Raw genomic sequence first — 14,042 nt, forward strand, 5'->3', positions numbered from 1 at the left:
TATTAAGATGGGAACCAGAATTCAGCAAAAGAGAGTGCCTGGGAGGCTGGAGAGATGATTCTCTCTTGCAGAGGACCTGAGTTCAGTTCTTAGTACCAATGAGAGGTGGCTCACAAGTGCATGTAAATCAAGCTCCAGCAGATCCAACGTTCTATTTTGGCCTCTAGCGGCACTGCACTCCTGTGCACTTATGCACACATGTACACACATAGTTAAAAATAAAGTGTTTGAAAAGAACCAGTCCCTATCGCTGGGCATGGTGGTTCACACCTTTAATCTCAGCACTTGGGAGGCAGAGGCTAGAGGATCTCTGTGAGTTCAAGGTCAGCCTGGTCTACAAAGTGAGTTCCAGGACAACCAGAGCTGTCTCAAAAAAAGAAAAATTCAAAACAAAAACCCATCTTTTGGTGATATTGGGTGGCTCAGGACATGCCTAGGATGGAGTTATAACTGAATAGACTAAAACCAGCCCCTGGGGTTGCACAAGGGGTTTAGGATGTGCCCTGTCCCGTAAATGGGTTTTCTGGTGAGATTCCTCGAAGATTACAGAATTGTCACTGGTGTCTGTGCTGGGATTCTCGATTCTCTGCTGGACAGAGATGAGGGATCCTCTGTCTTCTCCTGCACCCAAGATTTTCCCGTATTTAGTTTTTTTTACATATATTTGTGTATTCGTGCGAAGGCATTGAAGGCCTTGACATATATGGGGTCAGAGGACAACTGGGGGAGACAGATCACTCCAACTCTGTGGGTCCCCAGGAGTAGATCTCTGGTTGTCAGGCTTAGTGGCAAACACTTTTGCTGGCTAAGCCACCTTGCGGGCTTCACACTGTCATTTTGAGCGAGATAGACTAGTGCGTCTCTCAGGATAAGACCTTCCAGGAATTAGGGACTTTCTTGCCAAGATAGACCCCAGCCTTGAAGAAATGGCATTTGGATTCTTCAACATCAAGCTTCCTAGGCCATTCCCTCGCCTTCCATAGACGTGAACTTGATGGAGCATTTGAACTTTACATTCAAACTCGGGGTTTTAGTGCACTGAGACCTGGCGGCCAAACCCCAGGCATTTAATCACATGGCTGCAGATAACGCTCCAGCAAGGCACGCGCTGCACAGACAATTATCTCAGGAAAGCCACAGAAGCCTTCTTCGCGATGCTCGCTTCTCTTTTACAATTCAATATTTCATGTGTTGGAAGAAGTCTTGTTTGCTTCAAAGGACACGCTGGAGGCACAGGCTGGATTTGCTAATCATGCGGACGGGCTGCTTTGTTTGTGCATAAATGAGAATCTATGGGGGAGTTCCAGCCTAATTGCTTGGGGGACCTGAGCCCGTGGGAGGATAGGCAGAGACATTTGGGCTCCTGTTCGTTGTTCAGTTTTGAAAGAACTGGATTTGCTCTGAAAGGAGGCTAAGCAATGGTGCCTTTTTTCAGAGAGTAGGGAAGCCTTTTGTGGCTGTTGGGCTCCTGGCTGAGTCTGGTGGACTAAGCCTGTGATACCAGTACCTGGATACAGGAAGAGTACAAGAGGACCAGCCTGGGCCAGTTTAATGAGACTCAGCTGCTAAGAGCACTGGCTTCTCTTCCAGAGGACCTAGGCTCAATCCCCAGCACCCACCCGCAGGGCAGCTCAAAGCTACAACAGTTCCATGGGATCCTGCGCCCTCTGCTGGTCTCTCCGGGCATGCATGTGGTGCACAGACAGATGGAGGCAGAGCACAGGCCGCCACACTGGGCTTTATGGGGTGCAGTATGCAGGCACTCTTGAAACTAATTTAGCATGGAATAGTTTTGTTTATTGGAGGCACTTGTGGGGAGGGGAGAAAAATGAGCCCATGGACCCAGAGTTGATGAGCAGCCCGAGATGCTGCAGCCCAGGCCTCCTGGCTCGCTGAGATATTCTAGATTTCAGTTCTCCCATGAAAACTAGCCATGGTGGCACTTGCCTGTTATCCCAGAACTCGAGAGGTGAAGTATCAGACCCAGGCTATCCTTGGCTACATAGTGCACTTGAGGCCAGCCTGGGCTACATGAAGTCCTGTCTCAAAGCGAACAAAACAAAATAAAATCAAGGGTTCTCTCACAGGTAGATGGGGGTGGTGCCAAACACCTTTAATCCTAGCAGGAGAGGCAGAGGCAGTTAGATTTTTGTGAGCTCGAGACCAGCCCGTTGCACAAAACAAGTTCCAGGAGAGTTGAGAAGGCTAACACAGAGAAATCCTGTCTTGAAAAACCAAAACCAAACCAAGACAACAACAACAACAAAAACACTTAGAGTTCTCCCACAGTGGATTGGAGGCTTGAATCAGTGATTAAAGAGCACTGGCTGTTGTTCTTCTAAAAGGCCCTGGTTCGATTCCCAGCATCCACACAGCAGCTCACAACTGTCTGTAACTGCAGCGCCAGGGAACTGAAGACATATACATGCAGGCAAAACACCCTACACATAAAACAAAATCAAACAAAATGAGTTCTTGCACAGCAGAGGCACGACTCACTAGGACCTGGGGTGAGGACCTTAGGAGTGTCTTTTCTGAGTACAGACAGAGTGGACTGTGACAGCCTCAGGGGTCCTAGGTGGGGCCCTGGGGCCCTGCATCTTCCTTTAAGTTTTTATTAGCATGTTGTACATAATAATGGTCATGACATTTTCATAACACACATAATGTTCTTTACTCATATTCATCCCATCACCTTTCTTGTCCCCTCCCACTCTTGCCAACTCCTCCCTCCCAACCAGCACCCACTTCTACTTTCATGACGTGTGTGTGCATGTGTGTGTGTGTGTGTTTGTGTGCGTGTGTGTATGTGAGAGAGACCCAATGAGTTTCATGGGGGTTGTTTACTGAGCGTGGATGAGGAGCTGTTCACAGAGCCGCGTGCCCCTTACCGCTGGGGAATGGCTCCTCCTCACCTGTTTATTCAGGCAGAGTGTTGAGCTCCCTTCCCCCAGCCGCCATTAACTGCCTACCAGCCCTTAGAGATGGTTGTGGCCTCCTTAGCCTCTCTCTCAGCTGCCATTAACTACCTATCGACCCTCAGGGAGGTGACTTCAGTGACTTCTGCTGCATGAGCCTTGGCTCTGCCTAATTCTAAGTGTAAGGAAGAGGAAGAAGGTTGTAGGTGAGCCGGCTCAGAGGGTAAAGGCACTTGTCACCAAACCATCCCCAGGAACCACACTGTGGATATGGAGTTGCCCTCTGGCTTGCCTATGCACTCCATGGCACACGCTTGTCCACACATGTACACTACACACTCACACCACATGCACACTCACACCACATGCACACTCACACCACATGCACACTCACACTCACACCACATGCACACTCACACCACATGCACACTCACACCACATGCACACTCACACCACATGCACACTGCACACTCACACCACATGCACACTCACACCACATGAACACTGCACACTCACACCACGTGCACATTGCACACTCACACCACATGCAAACTGCATACTCACACTATGAATAAATAAATGCGACTTGTATAGCCAAACAAAAAAGGGAGGAGAGTCCGGTCAAGGAGGGTCACGTGGGCTCGTATGGCAGGGAGTAGACACACACAGTGTGACTCATTACCGTGGTCTGTGAATGGGCTATTTTTCTTACAAATTAGTGAGGAACAGAGCTCACTGTGTATTAGCTCCTTTCCTCACATTTCAATAAAGAAACTGGTTGAGTGGGAAGAGAAGGATGTGTGCAGCGGGAGTCTCCACGACTGCCAGTGCCTCTGTTTGGGATCAGCAGCAGCCATGCAAATGACGGGTTTCATATTGCTTGCCTCTCCAGAAAACTCTCGCGGTGTCTATAGTGTGTCTATAGGTTGGGCCGGGCTTGGTGGACAGAGTACTTGCCCAGCGTGTACAAAGTCTGGGTTCCTTCCTTAGCGCTGCACGAACCGAGTGAGCATGGAGCACATGAGTGTCTGCCTGCAGCTCATGAGGTGGAGGCAGGAGGATCAGGATCTCACCATCATCCTTGGCTACGATAGGGGGTTCGAGGCCAGCGTGGGCTACACGAGCGCCTGTCTCAAAACAAAAACAAACATGCTAACTAGGACCAGACTCCTCCAATTCTCAAATCATGGTCACTACTCACTGCCATTTGCCTAAACCTGAGCAGCCACTGGGCTGGACTCCTCAGCGAGTTCCTAAGTCAGAGGGCATCTCTCTTCTGCTTAGACCCCTCCATGGCTACCATGACACTCAGACCGGAAACCAACTCCTTCGCTGTCACACTGTCACCTCCCCACCCTTGCCCCCCTCCGCTTGGGCCCTTGCTCACTCTGCTGTAGTCACCTAGGTAAATGCCCCTGCCTGTGCCCCCACCTCAGGTCTTTGCCATTGCTGCTCCTCCTGCCTGGAGCACTTTCCATATACATGACGTCTCCCCATCTTCCAGTCTGCATTCAAATGACACCTGAAGTCACACCCTGAAGGGCACCTGCTTCCCCCACATCCTTGTATTTCTTCTGTCTATACTGCTCAACAATTTAAAATATTTGATCTTTGCTTATCTATATCTTTAAATGATTCCTCCAGTTTTTGGAATGTGTGCGGGTGTGCAGAGGTATATGTAACAGGCACATGGGGGGACCAGAGGGCAACCTCAGCATCCTTCCCCAGGAGCCCTGCATCTGTTTCTGAGACAGGCCTTTCCACTAGCCTGGAGCTCACCAAGGAGGCTGAGTTGGCTAGACAGCACAGAGATCCTCCTGTAGCCATGCTCCCAGGACCTGCACGGCCAACTGTGGCTTTTTATGTGGGTTCTGGGGATCCAAGCCTGGATCCCCGTGCTAATACAGCAAGCTCTTTATCCACGGAGCCATCTCCTCTGACCCAGATGTCTGCTCTCTAAGAAGCTCCCTCCACCTTTTTAGTTCTGAAACAGGATTTCCTTAAGCACTACCGGGAGATCGCTGCATTGATTCAAACCTGGTGTGGATACAAGATCAGCTTGACCCACTCCAGCCCAGAACTCCTGCCCTTCAGCAGCCTCCCAAGTAGCTGGACCTACAGGAGTGCACCATGCACCAGACTGAAGCGGGGTCTCTCTAAGGAGCTGCAGCAGGCCTCCAACTTATGATCCCCCTGCCTCAGCCCCAGGTGCTGAGTTTACAGGCATGCAGTACCACATTCAGCTCAAGGTTACCACTTTTTAAAAACGGTGGCTGTTCTTAGGTCCCTTTGCACACTGAGGGTTACAGTGCTGAACCTTTCCCTTTCTGGGCAGAAGGCTGGCCTGTCATGCAGGAGCACCTGCTAAACAAGGCTGGTGGTGCAGTCCTGTAATCCCAGCACCCCACAGGGTGAGGCAAGTGGGTCACAAGTTCAAGGTCACCTTCAGCCACACAGTTAGTTCAAGGCCAGCCTGGGCTTCCTGAGATACAACACGCACGTGGCAGTCCAAAGACAATGTGGGTTTCAGTCCCCGCTGCCCAACTTGTTTGAGACAGTGTCTTGTTCATCCCTGTATATGCCAGGGTATAAGGTCCAAAGCTTCCAGGGATTCTCCTGTCTGCATCTTCGACCTTGATGTAGTAGTGTTAAGATTACAGACACGCTCTACCATGTCTAGTTTCTGTGGGTTGTAGGGATCCAAACCCAGGTCCTCACAGTTGTATTTACCTCTTGAGCCATCTCCCTTACCTCTCTTTGTTTGTATGTGTGCATGTGTGTGTGCCCATATGCACATATACATGTGTGTGGAGATCAGAGGAAGACCTCAGCCGGTGATGTTCCTTAGGTTCTTCCCACCTTCTGTTTGAGGCGGGGCCTCTCATTGGCCTACAGAGCTGTCCAGTTGGCCAGTATGGTCAGCAAGCTTCCAGGGACCAGCCAGTCTCTGTTCCTGGCTTTTTTCATGGACTCTTGACATCTGAACTCAGGTCCTCAGCATGCAAAGCCATCTCCCTGGCAAAAGGCTTCTGTCCTTCCAGCAAGGTGGAGGGCCCTCTTTGTGTTCCTCCTCTCTGACTACAGCCTTTTGTCTGCAGACTCTCTTCCAGAGTCCAGAAGAGGGCTGGCAGCTCTACACCTCCGCCCAGGCACCCGATGGCAAATGTATCTGCACGGCTGTGATCCCGGCACAGAGCACCTGCGCCCGAGACGGTCGGAGCAGAGAGCTTCGGCAGCTCATGGAGAAGGTAGGGACCTGACGGGGACAGTGGGGAGGTAGGGACCTGACAGGGAGGCTGAGATGGTCTCTTGCATCTCCAACTAGGCTGAACCACAGCAGATCCAGCCAGGTGGATTGTTCTAAAGTGGCCAATGACTGGGGTCCCATCTACGTAGACTTTGTATTTGTTTGTTTTTCTTTTTTCTTTGATTTTTATTAAATATTCTTTATTCATTTATTTTTGAGACAGGGTTTCTCTATGTAGCCCTGGTTATCCTGGAACTTACTCTGTAGACCAGACTGGCCTCCAGCTCAGAGATCCAATTGCTTCTGCTCCCCAAGTTCTAGCTCTCGGGAAGCAGGGAGTATCGTGGGCAGCATTAAGTTCCTTGTGCTCTCAGGCCTGGCAGACTTGGGTCACCATGCTAAGAAGGTCCTTGGTGTCCTTTTCCAGCGAGGGTCTAACCTGTACTGCCAAGGCTCAGCAAAGATTCTGCAGTTGGGAGTGGCGGTGCATACCTGTAATACCGGAGCTTTGTAGGCCAAGGCACAATGACTGCCACACATTTGAGTCCAGCTTGGGCTACGTAGGAAGATCCTGCTGGGTGGGAGGCTGGGAAGGGTGGTAAGTTGTCACCAAGCCTGATGACCTGAGGTCCCATGTGGTTAGAAGAGAGAATGAACTCCCACAAGGTGTACTCTGACACACACCAAACAAACAAATGTAATTTTAAAATACTTTAAAGGGGAGGGGTAGGCTAGGGATATGGCTCAGTGGGTCATATGGGTAACATGGACCTGAGTTCACATACCCAGTACCTACATAAAAGCTAGGTCTGGCAGTGTATGTCTGTAACCCTGGTGCTAGGAAGGCAGAGAGACAGACACAGCTGGGAACTTGAACCAGTCTGGCTGAAGTATGAGCTTGGGGACCCTGTCTCAAAAAATAGGTGGAGGGTGATTGTGGAAAATAACCAACATCAGGGGCTGGAGAGATGGCTCAGTGGTTAAGAGCACTGACTGCTCTTCCAGAGGACCCGGGTTCAGTTCCCAGCACCCACATGGCAGCTCACAACTGTCTGAAGATCCAGTTCAAGGGAATCTGACACCTTCATACCAGTGCACATAAAATAAAGTAAATAAACAATAAGAAATATTAAAAAAAAAAAAAAAAGAAAGCAACCAACATCAGTCTCTGGCCTCCAGACACACTTATGCAGATATGTATGCACACAAAAACACATACACACAGACATGTATGCACACACTTATAAACACACTTAGATATACAGATATATACACACATGCAAGCACACACATATACATACACATGCACACACGAGACTCCTTTTCACCCTGGCTGCCTCCACTTCATCTGTCCCCAGGATGTTTTGGACTCTTTGCTGACTAAAGTCCCTGTCACTGTCCGTTTGTCAGCTGTGATGCCTGCAACCCCCACTGTTCAGGGGAGGAAGCTGAGATTTGGCAGAGAGGAGCCACCTGCGCACCTGCAGCCCCTGCAGCACCTACAGCCCCTGCCACTGGCTCCCAGAATCCTATTCTGCCCCAAAGCTGTGGACTCTCATGACATGCCTTTGATTGTTCATAGTGGCTGAAAAAAAATTGTTTTTGGCATGACTGGTGTGTGCTTCAGGGTCTTGTATAGCTTAGGGCAGTGGTTATCAACTTGTGGGTCTTGATGCTTTTGGGGGGTGTTAAATGACCCTTTCACAGGGGACTCCTGAGACCATCAGAAAACACAGATGTTTACATTATGAATCATAACAGTAGCAAAATTATAGTTATGAAGTAGCAATGAAAATAATTTTATGTTTGGAGGAGTCACCGCAACATGAGAAATTGTACTAAAGGGTCATAGCCTTAGGAAGGTTGAGACCCACAAGCCTAGGCTGCTCTTGAACTCACTAGGTATACAATGATGACCTTGGACTTATCCTCCTGGCTCCATTTCCAAGTGGTTTGTATTGCAGGAATGTACCACTACACCCAATTTATGCTGCATCCCAGGGCTCTGTGTATGCAGGCAAGGCCTGAGTCACAGCCCCAGTACCCTCTCACCTCTACCGTTTGTTCGTTTGTTTTTTATTAGAAGCAGGGTTTCATTCTGACCCAGACTGACTTGAGATTCATTCCGTAGCCTTGGCTGACCTGGAACTCAAGGCAATCCTCTTGCTTTAGCTTCCTGAGTGTTGGGATTGCAAATGTGACCCACCACTCCTGACTCCTTTTGAGGCTACCCTTGAAATTCTGATTCTTTGGCCTCTACCTCCGAGTGCTGGGATAATAGATGTGTACCACTACATTTGGTTCTGATCTTCATTTTGGAAAACACCCTCTGCTTTGCTGTGTGGTGAACTTACTGCAGGTCAGGAGGGCGGAAGCCAAGAGACAGAAGGAGGTGACAGGTATGAAGGGATGGGACTGGATGGAACCTGCTATTGGAAGGTTACTGGTGAGACCAGGGGAGAGGAGGGCTGCCAGGCATCTTTGCTAGTCCTGCTTGCCTCTGCTTCTGTGGATGGCTGGGAGGAGGACTTTGACTCCAGAATGGTTCTCATTCTAGGTCCAGAATGTGTCTCAGTCCATGGAGGTCCTAGAGTTAAGGACATTTCGGGATCTCCAGTATGTTCGCGGCATGGAAACGCTCATGCGGAGCCTGGATGCAAGGCTCAGAGCAGCTGATGGGTCAGTCTCGGCTAAAAGCTTCCAGGTGGGTTCTTCGGAGTTCGGCTCCGAGTTCCAAGTATGGGGTCATGTTTGGGAAGACATGAGGAGCTGACTAGGCTCTGGGGTCCTGAGAGCATCCTTTGGCAAGGGCTGAGCATCTGAGATGACAGGGTGAAGGTATGGGCCAAGGGCCAGGGTTTGGGATCGGAGGCCATTTTCTCCCGGTAAGCAGGAACTGAAGGACAGAATGACGGAGCTGCTGCCCCTGAGCTCGGTGCTGGAGCAGTACAAGGCAGACACGCGGACCATTGTGCGCCTGCGGGAGGAAGTGAGGAACCTTTCTGGCAACCTGGCTGCCATCCAGGAGGAAATGGGAGCCTATGGGTACGAGGACCTGCAGCAACGCGTCATGGCCCTGGAGGCACGACTCCACGCCTGCGCGCAGAAGCTGGGTATGCCTTGACCTCGAAGCTTGGCCCCTGATCCCCGCACCCCTTAATACAACCTGTGTGCTCCAAAGCTAGGTGTGGTTTAGCAGTTAGATGCCAAACCTCCCTGTTTGGTATCCCCAACCTAAGGCCACGCCGGGCCCCAAAGCTGGAGGTGGTTTTGGCTCTTGATCTCCAGCCCTTTACGCCCATGTAGACATCCTAGGATCATACCCTGGAATCTCCTCCCTGACCCTTGGCCCCAGCACTTCCCGGTGCAAACAGTGTCCTGCCTCCCGTGAGCTCTTGCTGCATCCTCTCCTCACTCCCACTGTTCCCATCTCCCAGGCTGTGGGAAGCTGACAGGGGTCAGTAACCCCATTACCATTCGGGCCATGGGGTCCCGATTCGGCTCCTGGATGACGGACACAATGGCCCCCAGTGCAGACAGTCGGGTGAGTGATCCTCTCCCCAGGGGCCAGAGCCAGTTACTGCCTACGGCTGCCCAGAGAATCCACACTTGTGACTCTTATTTAGGTTTTATTTTTATTCATTTTATTTGTGGGTGTACACGGGGCAGGAGTGGTAGGGCGCATGACTGCAGTGCTATTGAAAGCCAGAAAAGGGCATTGGGTATCCCTAGAGCTGGAGGTGTCTGTGGGCCAGCTGATATGAGTGCTGGGAATTTAACTCGGGTCCTCTGCAAGCCAGTAAGTAATCTTAACTGTTGGCTTTTTTTTTTTTTTTTTTTTTTTTTTTTTTTTTTTTTTTTTTTTTTTGAGACAAAGTCTCCCTCTGTAGAGCAGGCTGACCTCAAACACTGAGGTCTGCCCATGTCTGCTTTATGAGAGCTGAGATCAAGGGGGCACATTCTGAGAACTGCACGCTTATGCAATCTTGTCGTGGTGCAGACATTAGAGTACTTACACAGCTGAAGATGGCATGGGGGTCATGGAGGGAGACAGCATACTGGACAAGAATGCTTGCTGCACAAACATGAGGACCTGAGTTCGAACCCTCAGCACCCACACAAAAAGTCATGAGTGGCAGGTGTACCAGTTCTGTGGGGAGCAGAGACCAGAGGCACACTGGGGCTCACTGGCTACCAGCTCCAGGTTCAGTTAGAGTCCCTATCTCAAAGGTGGAGAGTGATACAGAGGGACACCAGTGTCCTCCCCAGGTCCCAGTCTGTGTCATTTCTGTAGTTGATAAAGCACTCTGACAAAAAGCAAAGGGAAGAAAGGGGCTTAGTTTAGCTTACAGTTCCAGGTTACAGTCTACCTTTGTAGAGAAGTCAGAGCAGGAACTTAAAACAACTAGTTGTCACCCCACAATCATGGCCAGGATCAGAGAGAAATGCATGCATGTATCTTGCTCGTTTGTGCTCAGCTCAACCTCTCCATTCTCATACAGTTCAGGGCTCCTTGTCTAATAAGCCATGTTGCCCACAATGGGCTGGGTCTTCCCACTTTAATGAACAATAAAGACAGTCCCCTAAAGTCATGCGCACAGGCCAACTCAGTGTAGACAATCTCTCACTGACACTCACTTCCTAGGTTGTTTCAAGCTGACATTAAAGCTAAGCATCATGAACTGGAGAGATGGCTTAGTGGTTAAAGCACCGGCTGTTCCTATGGAGGTCCTGAGTTCAATTCCCAGCATCCATGTGGTGGCTCTCAACCATCTATAAAGGAATTTGATGCCCCCTTCTGGCATGCAGGTGCACATGTAGATAGAGCACACATACATAAAATACATATAAATAAATCTTTTTTAAAAATTAATTAATTTATTATCTATACAGTGTTTTGTCTGCATGCCAGAAGAGGGAACCAGATCGAATTACAGATGGTTTTGAGCCACCATATGGTTGCTGGGAATTGAACTCAGGACCTCTGAAAGAGCAGCCAGTGCTCTTAACCTCTGAGCCATCTCTCCAGCCCCCCATATAAATAAATCTTAAAGAGCTAGCCATCCCAAGGGTGGTCAAGTGTCACAGAGCACAGGAAGTAACTCAACACCTCTCCACTGTGATCACTGACCTCGATTGCTGATGGTCCCACCAGTTGGTTAGCTTGGAATCAGGTTTGCACTTATCTAGTTCTGTGCCTTCTTAGGCAGGGACACCTGGGCGAGAGCCTCAATATCATTCCTCTAGTTAACTTATCCTTAATGTGGTCCCTCAATAATGGACCTGAGCTGGATAATGAGGGCATCCATGAGTGCTTTTTAGCATGGTGCTGATAATGGTGCCGCTGAGAGATTCATTGGCATGCCAGGCGACCTTGTGCTTACAGAGCTTAGCCACTGACGACGGATTTGGGCCAGGCATGATGGCATAGCCCTTTAATCCCAGCACTTGGGAGGCAGAGGATCTCTGTAAGCTCAAGGCCAGCCTGACATACATAGTGAGTTTCAGACCAGCTTGGGCTACATAGTAAGACCCTATCTCAAAAAATAAATAAATAAATAAAACAAAACAAGAACAAATAACTCCCAACCATACAAAATAGTGACCTCAAAGTGATCCCTTATTATCCAAACATGTTACTTGGTGAATACTCTCAGCCCAGTCTCCAGTGACTCCCATGAGTCTCCTGGGTGCACAATGCTGCCTGATCGTTCGATGATCCTTCACCACCACTCACTGAGGATCTTTTTGTTGTGTGTGTTTATAAAGGTGTGTGCACAGGTAGGTGTGTACCCATGCATGTGAAGGCCAAAGTCAACAAGAGATGTTTTCTTTATTGCCTCCACTTTGTCTCTTTTTCCTTTTGTGTGTGTTGTACACATTTGTGTGCAGGTGTGTGTGAACTCACCAGAGGAGGCCATCAGGTGCCCTGTTCTCGTTCTCGGTCTTAGTCCCTAGCCACAGACTCTCTCACCAAATCTGGAGCTAGGCTAGCAGCCAACAAGCCCCAGAGAGCCTCGTCTCTGCCCTCAAAAGCACTGGGGTTACAGGAACATGTAGCCATGCCAAGATTTTCAGATGGGTTCTGGGTTCCAGCTTAATCTTCATGTTTGCAAAGCAGACTCATCTTCCTGACCCCTCCACTGTCCCCCTCCCCCCATCCAGTCAGGATTTCTTAAAAAAAAACTTGCAGCCCATCAATATGGCTGTGCCCGCTGGTCAATGAGTTCCAAAGATCTGTCCCTGACTCCCAGCACTGAGATTACAGCTATGTGCACCACTATGTCCAACTCTTTTGGGGATCCGAACTCAAGTTTTCATGCTTGAATGGCAAGCACTTTACCCCCTGAACTGAACCCCAGGCCCATTAATGCTCACAACCACCAAACTATAACCAGTCACAAAGGTCCTAGGAAGGACTGTGACTGAGTAGTGACACAGGTGATGGTTGTTTGCTGATGATCAAGGTTGATCTTGCCTGGTTGGCCAGTCCCTGAGGGACACGGGTTACAGTCTCTCCAGTGACTGGCTACTGCTCTCATAGGTCTGGTACATGGATGGCTATTACAAAGGCCGCCGGGTGCTGGAGTTCCGTACTCTGGGAGACTTCATCAAAGGCCAGAACTTCATCCAGCACCTGCTGCCGCAGCCGTGGGCAGGTACGGGCCATGTGGTGTACAACGGCTCTCTGTTCTACAACAAGTACCAGAGCAATGTGGTGGTCAAGTACCACTTCCGGTCGCGCTCCGTGTTGGTGCAGAGGAGCCTCCCTGGGGCTGGCTACAACAACACCTTCCCCTATTCCTGGGGTGGCTTCTCGGACATGGACTTCATGGTAGACGAGAGCGGGCTGTGGGCTGTGTACACTACTAATCAGAATGCGGGCAACATCGTTGTCAGTCGGCTGGACCCTCACACCCTGGAGGTCGTGAGGTCCTGGGACACCGGGTACCCCAAGCGCAGTGCCGGGGAGGCCTTCATGATCTGCGGCGTCCTCTATGTGACCAACTCTCACCTGGCCGGAGCCAAGGTCTACTTTGCCTACTTCACCAACACGTCCAGCTACGAGTACACGGATGTGCCCTTCCACAACCAGTACTCGCACATCTCCATGCTGGATTACAACCCCAGGGAGCGGGCCCTGTATACCTGGAACAACGGGCACCAGGTGCTATACAACGTCACCCTCTTCCACGTCATCAGCACTGCGGGGGACCCCTAGGTGTCCCTGCAAAGGCTGTGGGGATCCTTCCCACATTGCTTGTGACCCCCTCAACCTTCTCTTGGCCATGCCCTTCCCTTCCTAGATTCCTTCTCTCTCCACCTTCCCAGCTCAGCTTTCTGTTCTCTGTATCTCTATCTGTGCTTTTTCTCCATTTTATTGATCTTTTGATACTTCACTTCTGAGTCTTTTTATGGATGCTTCTCTTCCTTATGACCAAACCCCTCTCCTCTCCCTCGACCCACTCTCCGTCCTTCCCTCCCTTCTCTGTTTCCCACACATTCCTTATCCCTCCCTCCCTCTGGATCTGAGTGCATGGATTTTTTTTTTTTTTATTTATTTACACATTTTCTTTCCGGGTTGCCAGAATAAACCGGACCTTTGACATTTGATGCCTGGGTTGCTCTGTACCCAGTGGTGGTTTCAAGACTTGACTCCACTGACTCCTTTTATCCCGTGCTTAGAGTGGACCTGAGGTGGGATCCTGTGACGCTCCTCCCTCCAGAGAAGCCCACCCAATCCAAAGGTGTTTCAGTCAGCCGGGCGACGGTGGCGCACGCCTTTAATCCCAGCACTCGGGAGGCAGAGGCTGGCGGATCTCTGTGAGTTCGAGACCAGCCTGGTCTACAGAGCTAGTTCCAGGACAGGCTCCAAA

At 50.1% G+C, this 14,042-nt stretch overlaps 1 protein-coding gene across 2 annotated transcripts in view; it reads left to right on the top strand.

The window, feature by feature from the left end:
• Window positions 1–13,779, top strand: part of Olfm2 (olfactomedin 2) — a 76,719-nt gene extending 62,940 nt beyond the window's left edge. For both annotated transcript variants that reach the window (XM_050125465.1, XM_050125463.1), the window contains exons 2-6: window positions 6,017–6,166; window positions 8,723–8,869; window positions 9,059–9,278; window positions 9,603–9,709; window positions 12,710–13,779. In XM_050125465.1, coding sequence (XP_049981422.1) covers window positions 6,017–6,166; window positions 8,723–8,869; window positions 9,059–9,278; window positions 9,603–9,709; window positions 12,710–13,387 — 1,302 coding nt within the window. In that variant the 3' untranslated portion in view covers window positions 13,388–13,779. The remainder of the gene's footprint in view (window positions 1–6,016; window positions 6,167–8,722; window positions 8,870–9,058; window positions 9,279–9,602; window positions 9,710–12,709) is intronic.
• Window positions 13,780–14,042: the final 263 nt, after the last annotated feature.

Source organism: Alexandromys fortis, unplaced genomic scaffold (assembly GCF_014885135.2).
Source record: "Alexandromys fortis isolate MF-2015 unplaced genomic scaffold, M_Fortis_MF-2015_v1.1 scaffold_242, whole genome shotgun sequence".
NCBI classification, from domain to species: domain Eukaryota; kingdom Metazoa; phylum Chordata; class Mammalia; order Rodentia; family Cricetidae; genus Alexandromys; species Alexandromys fortis.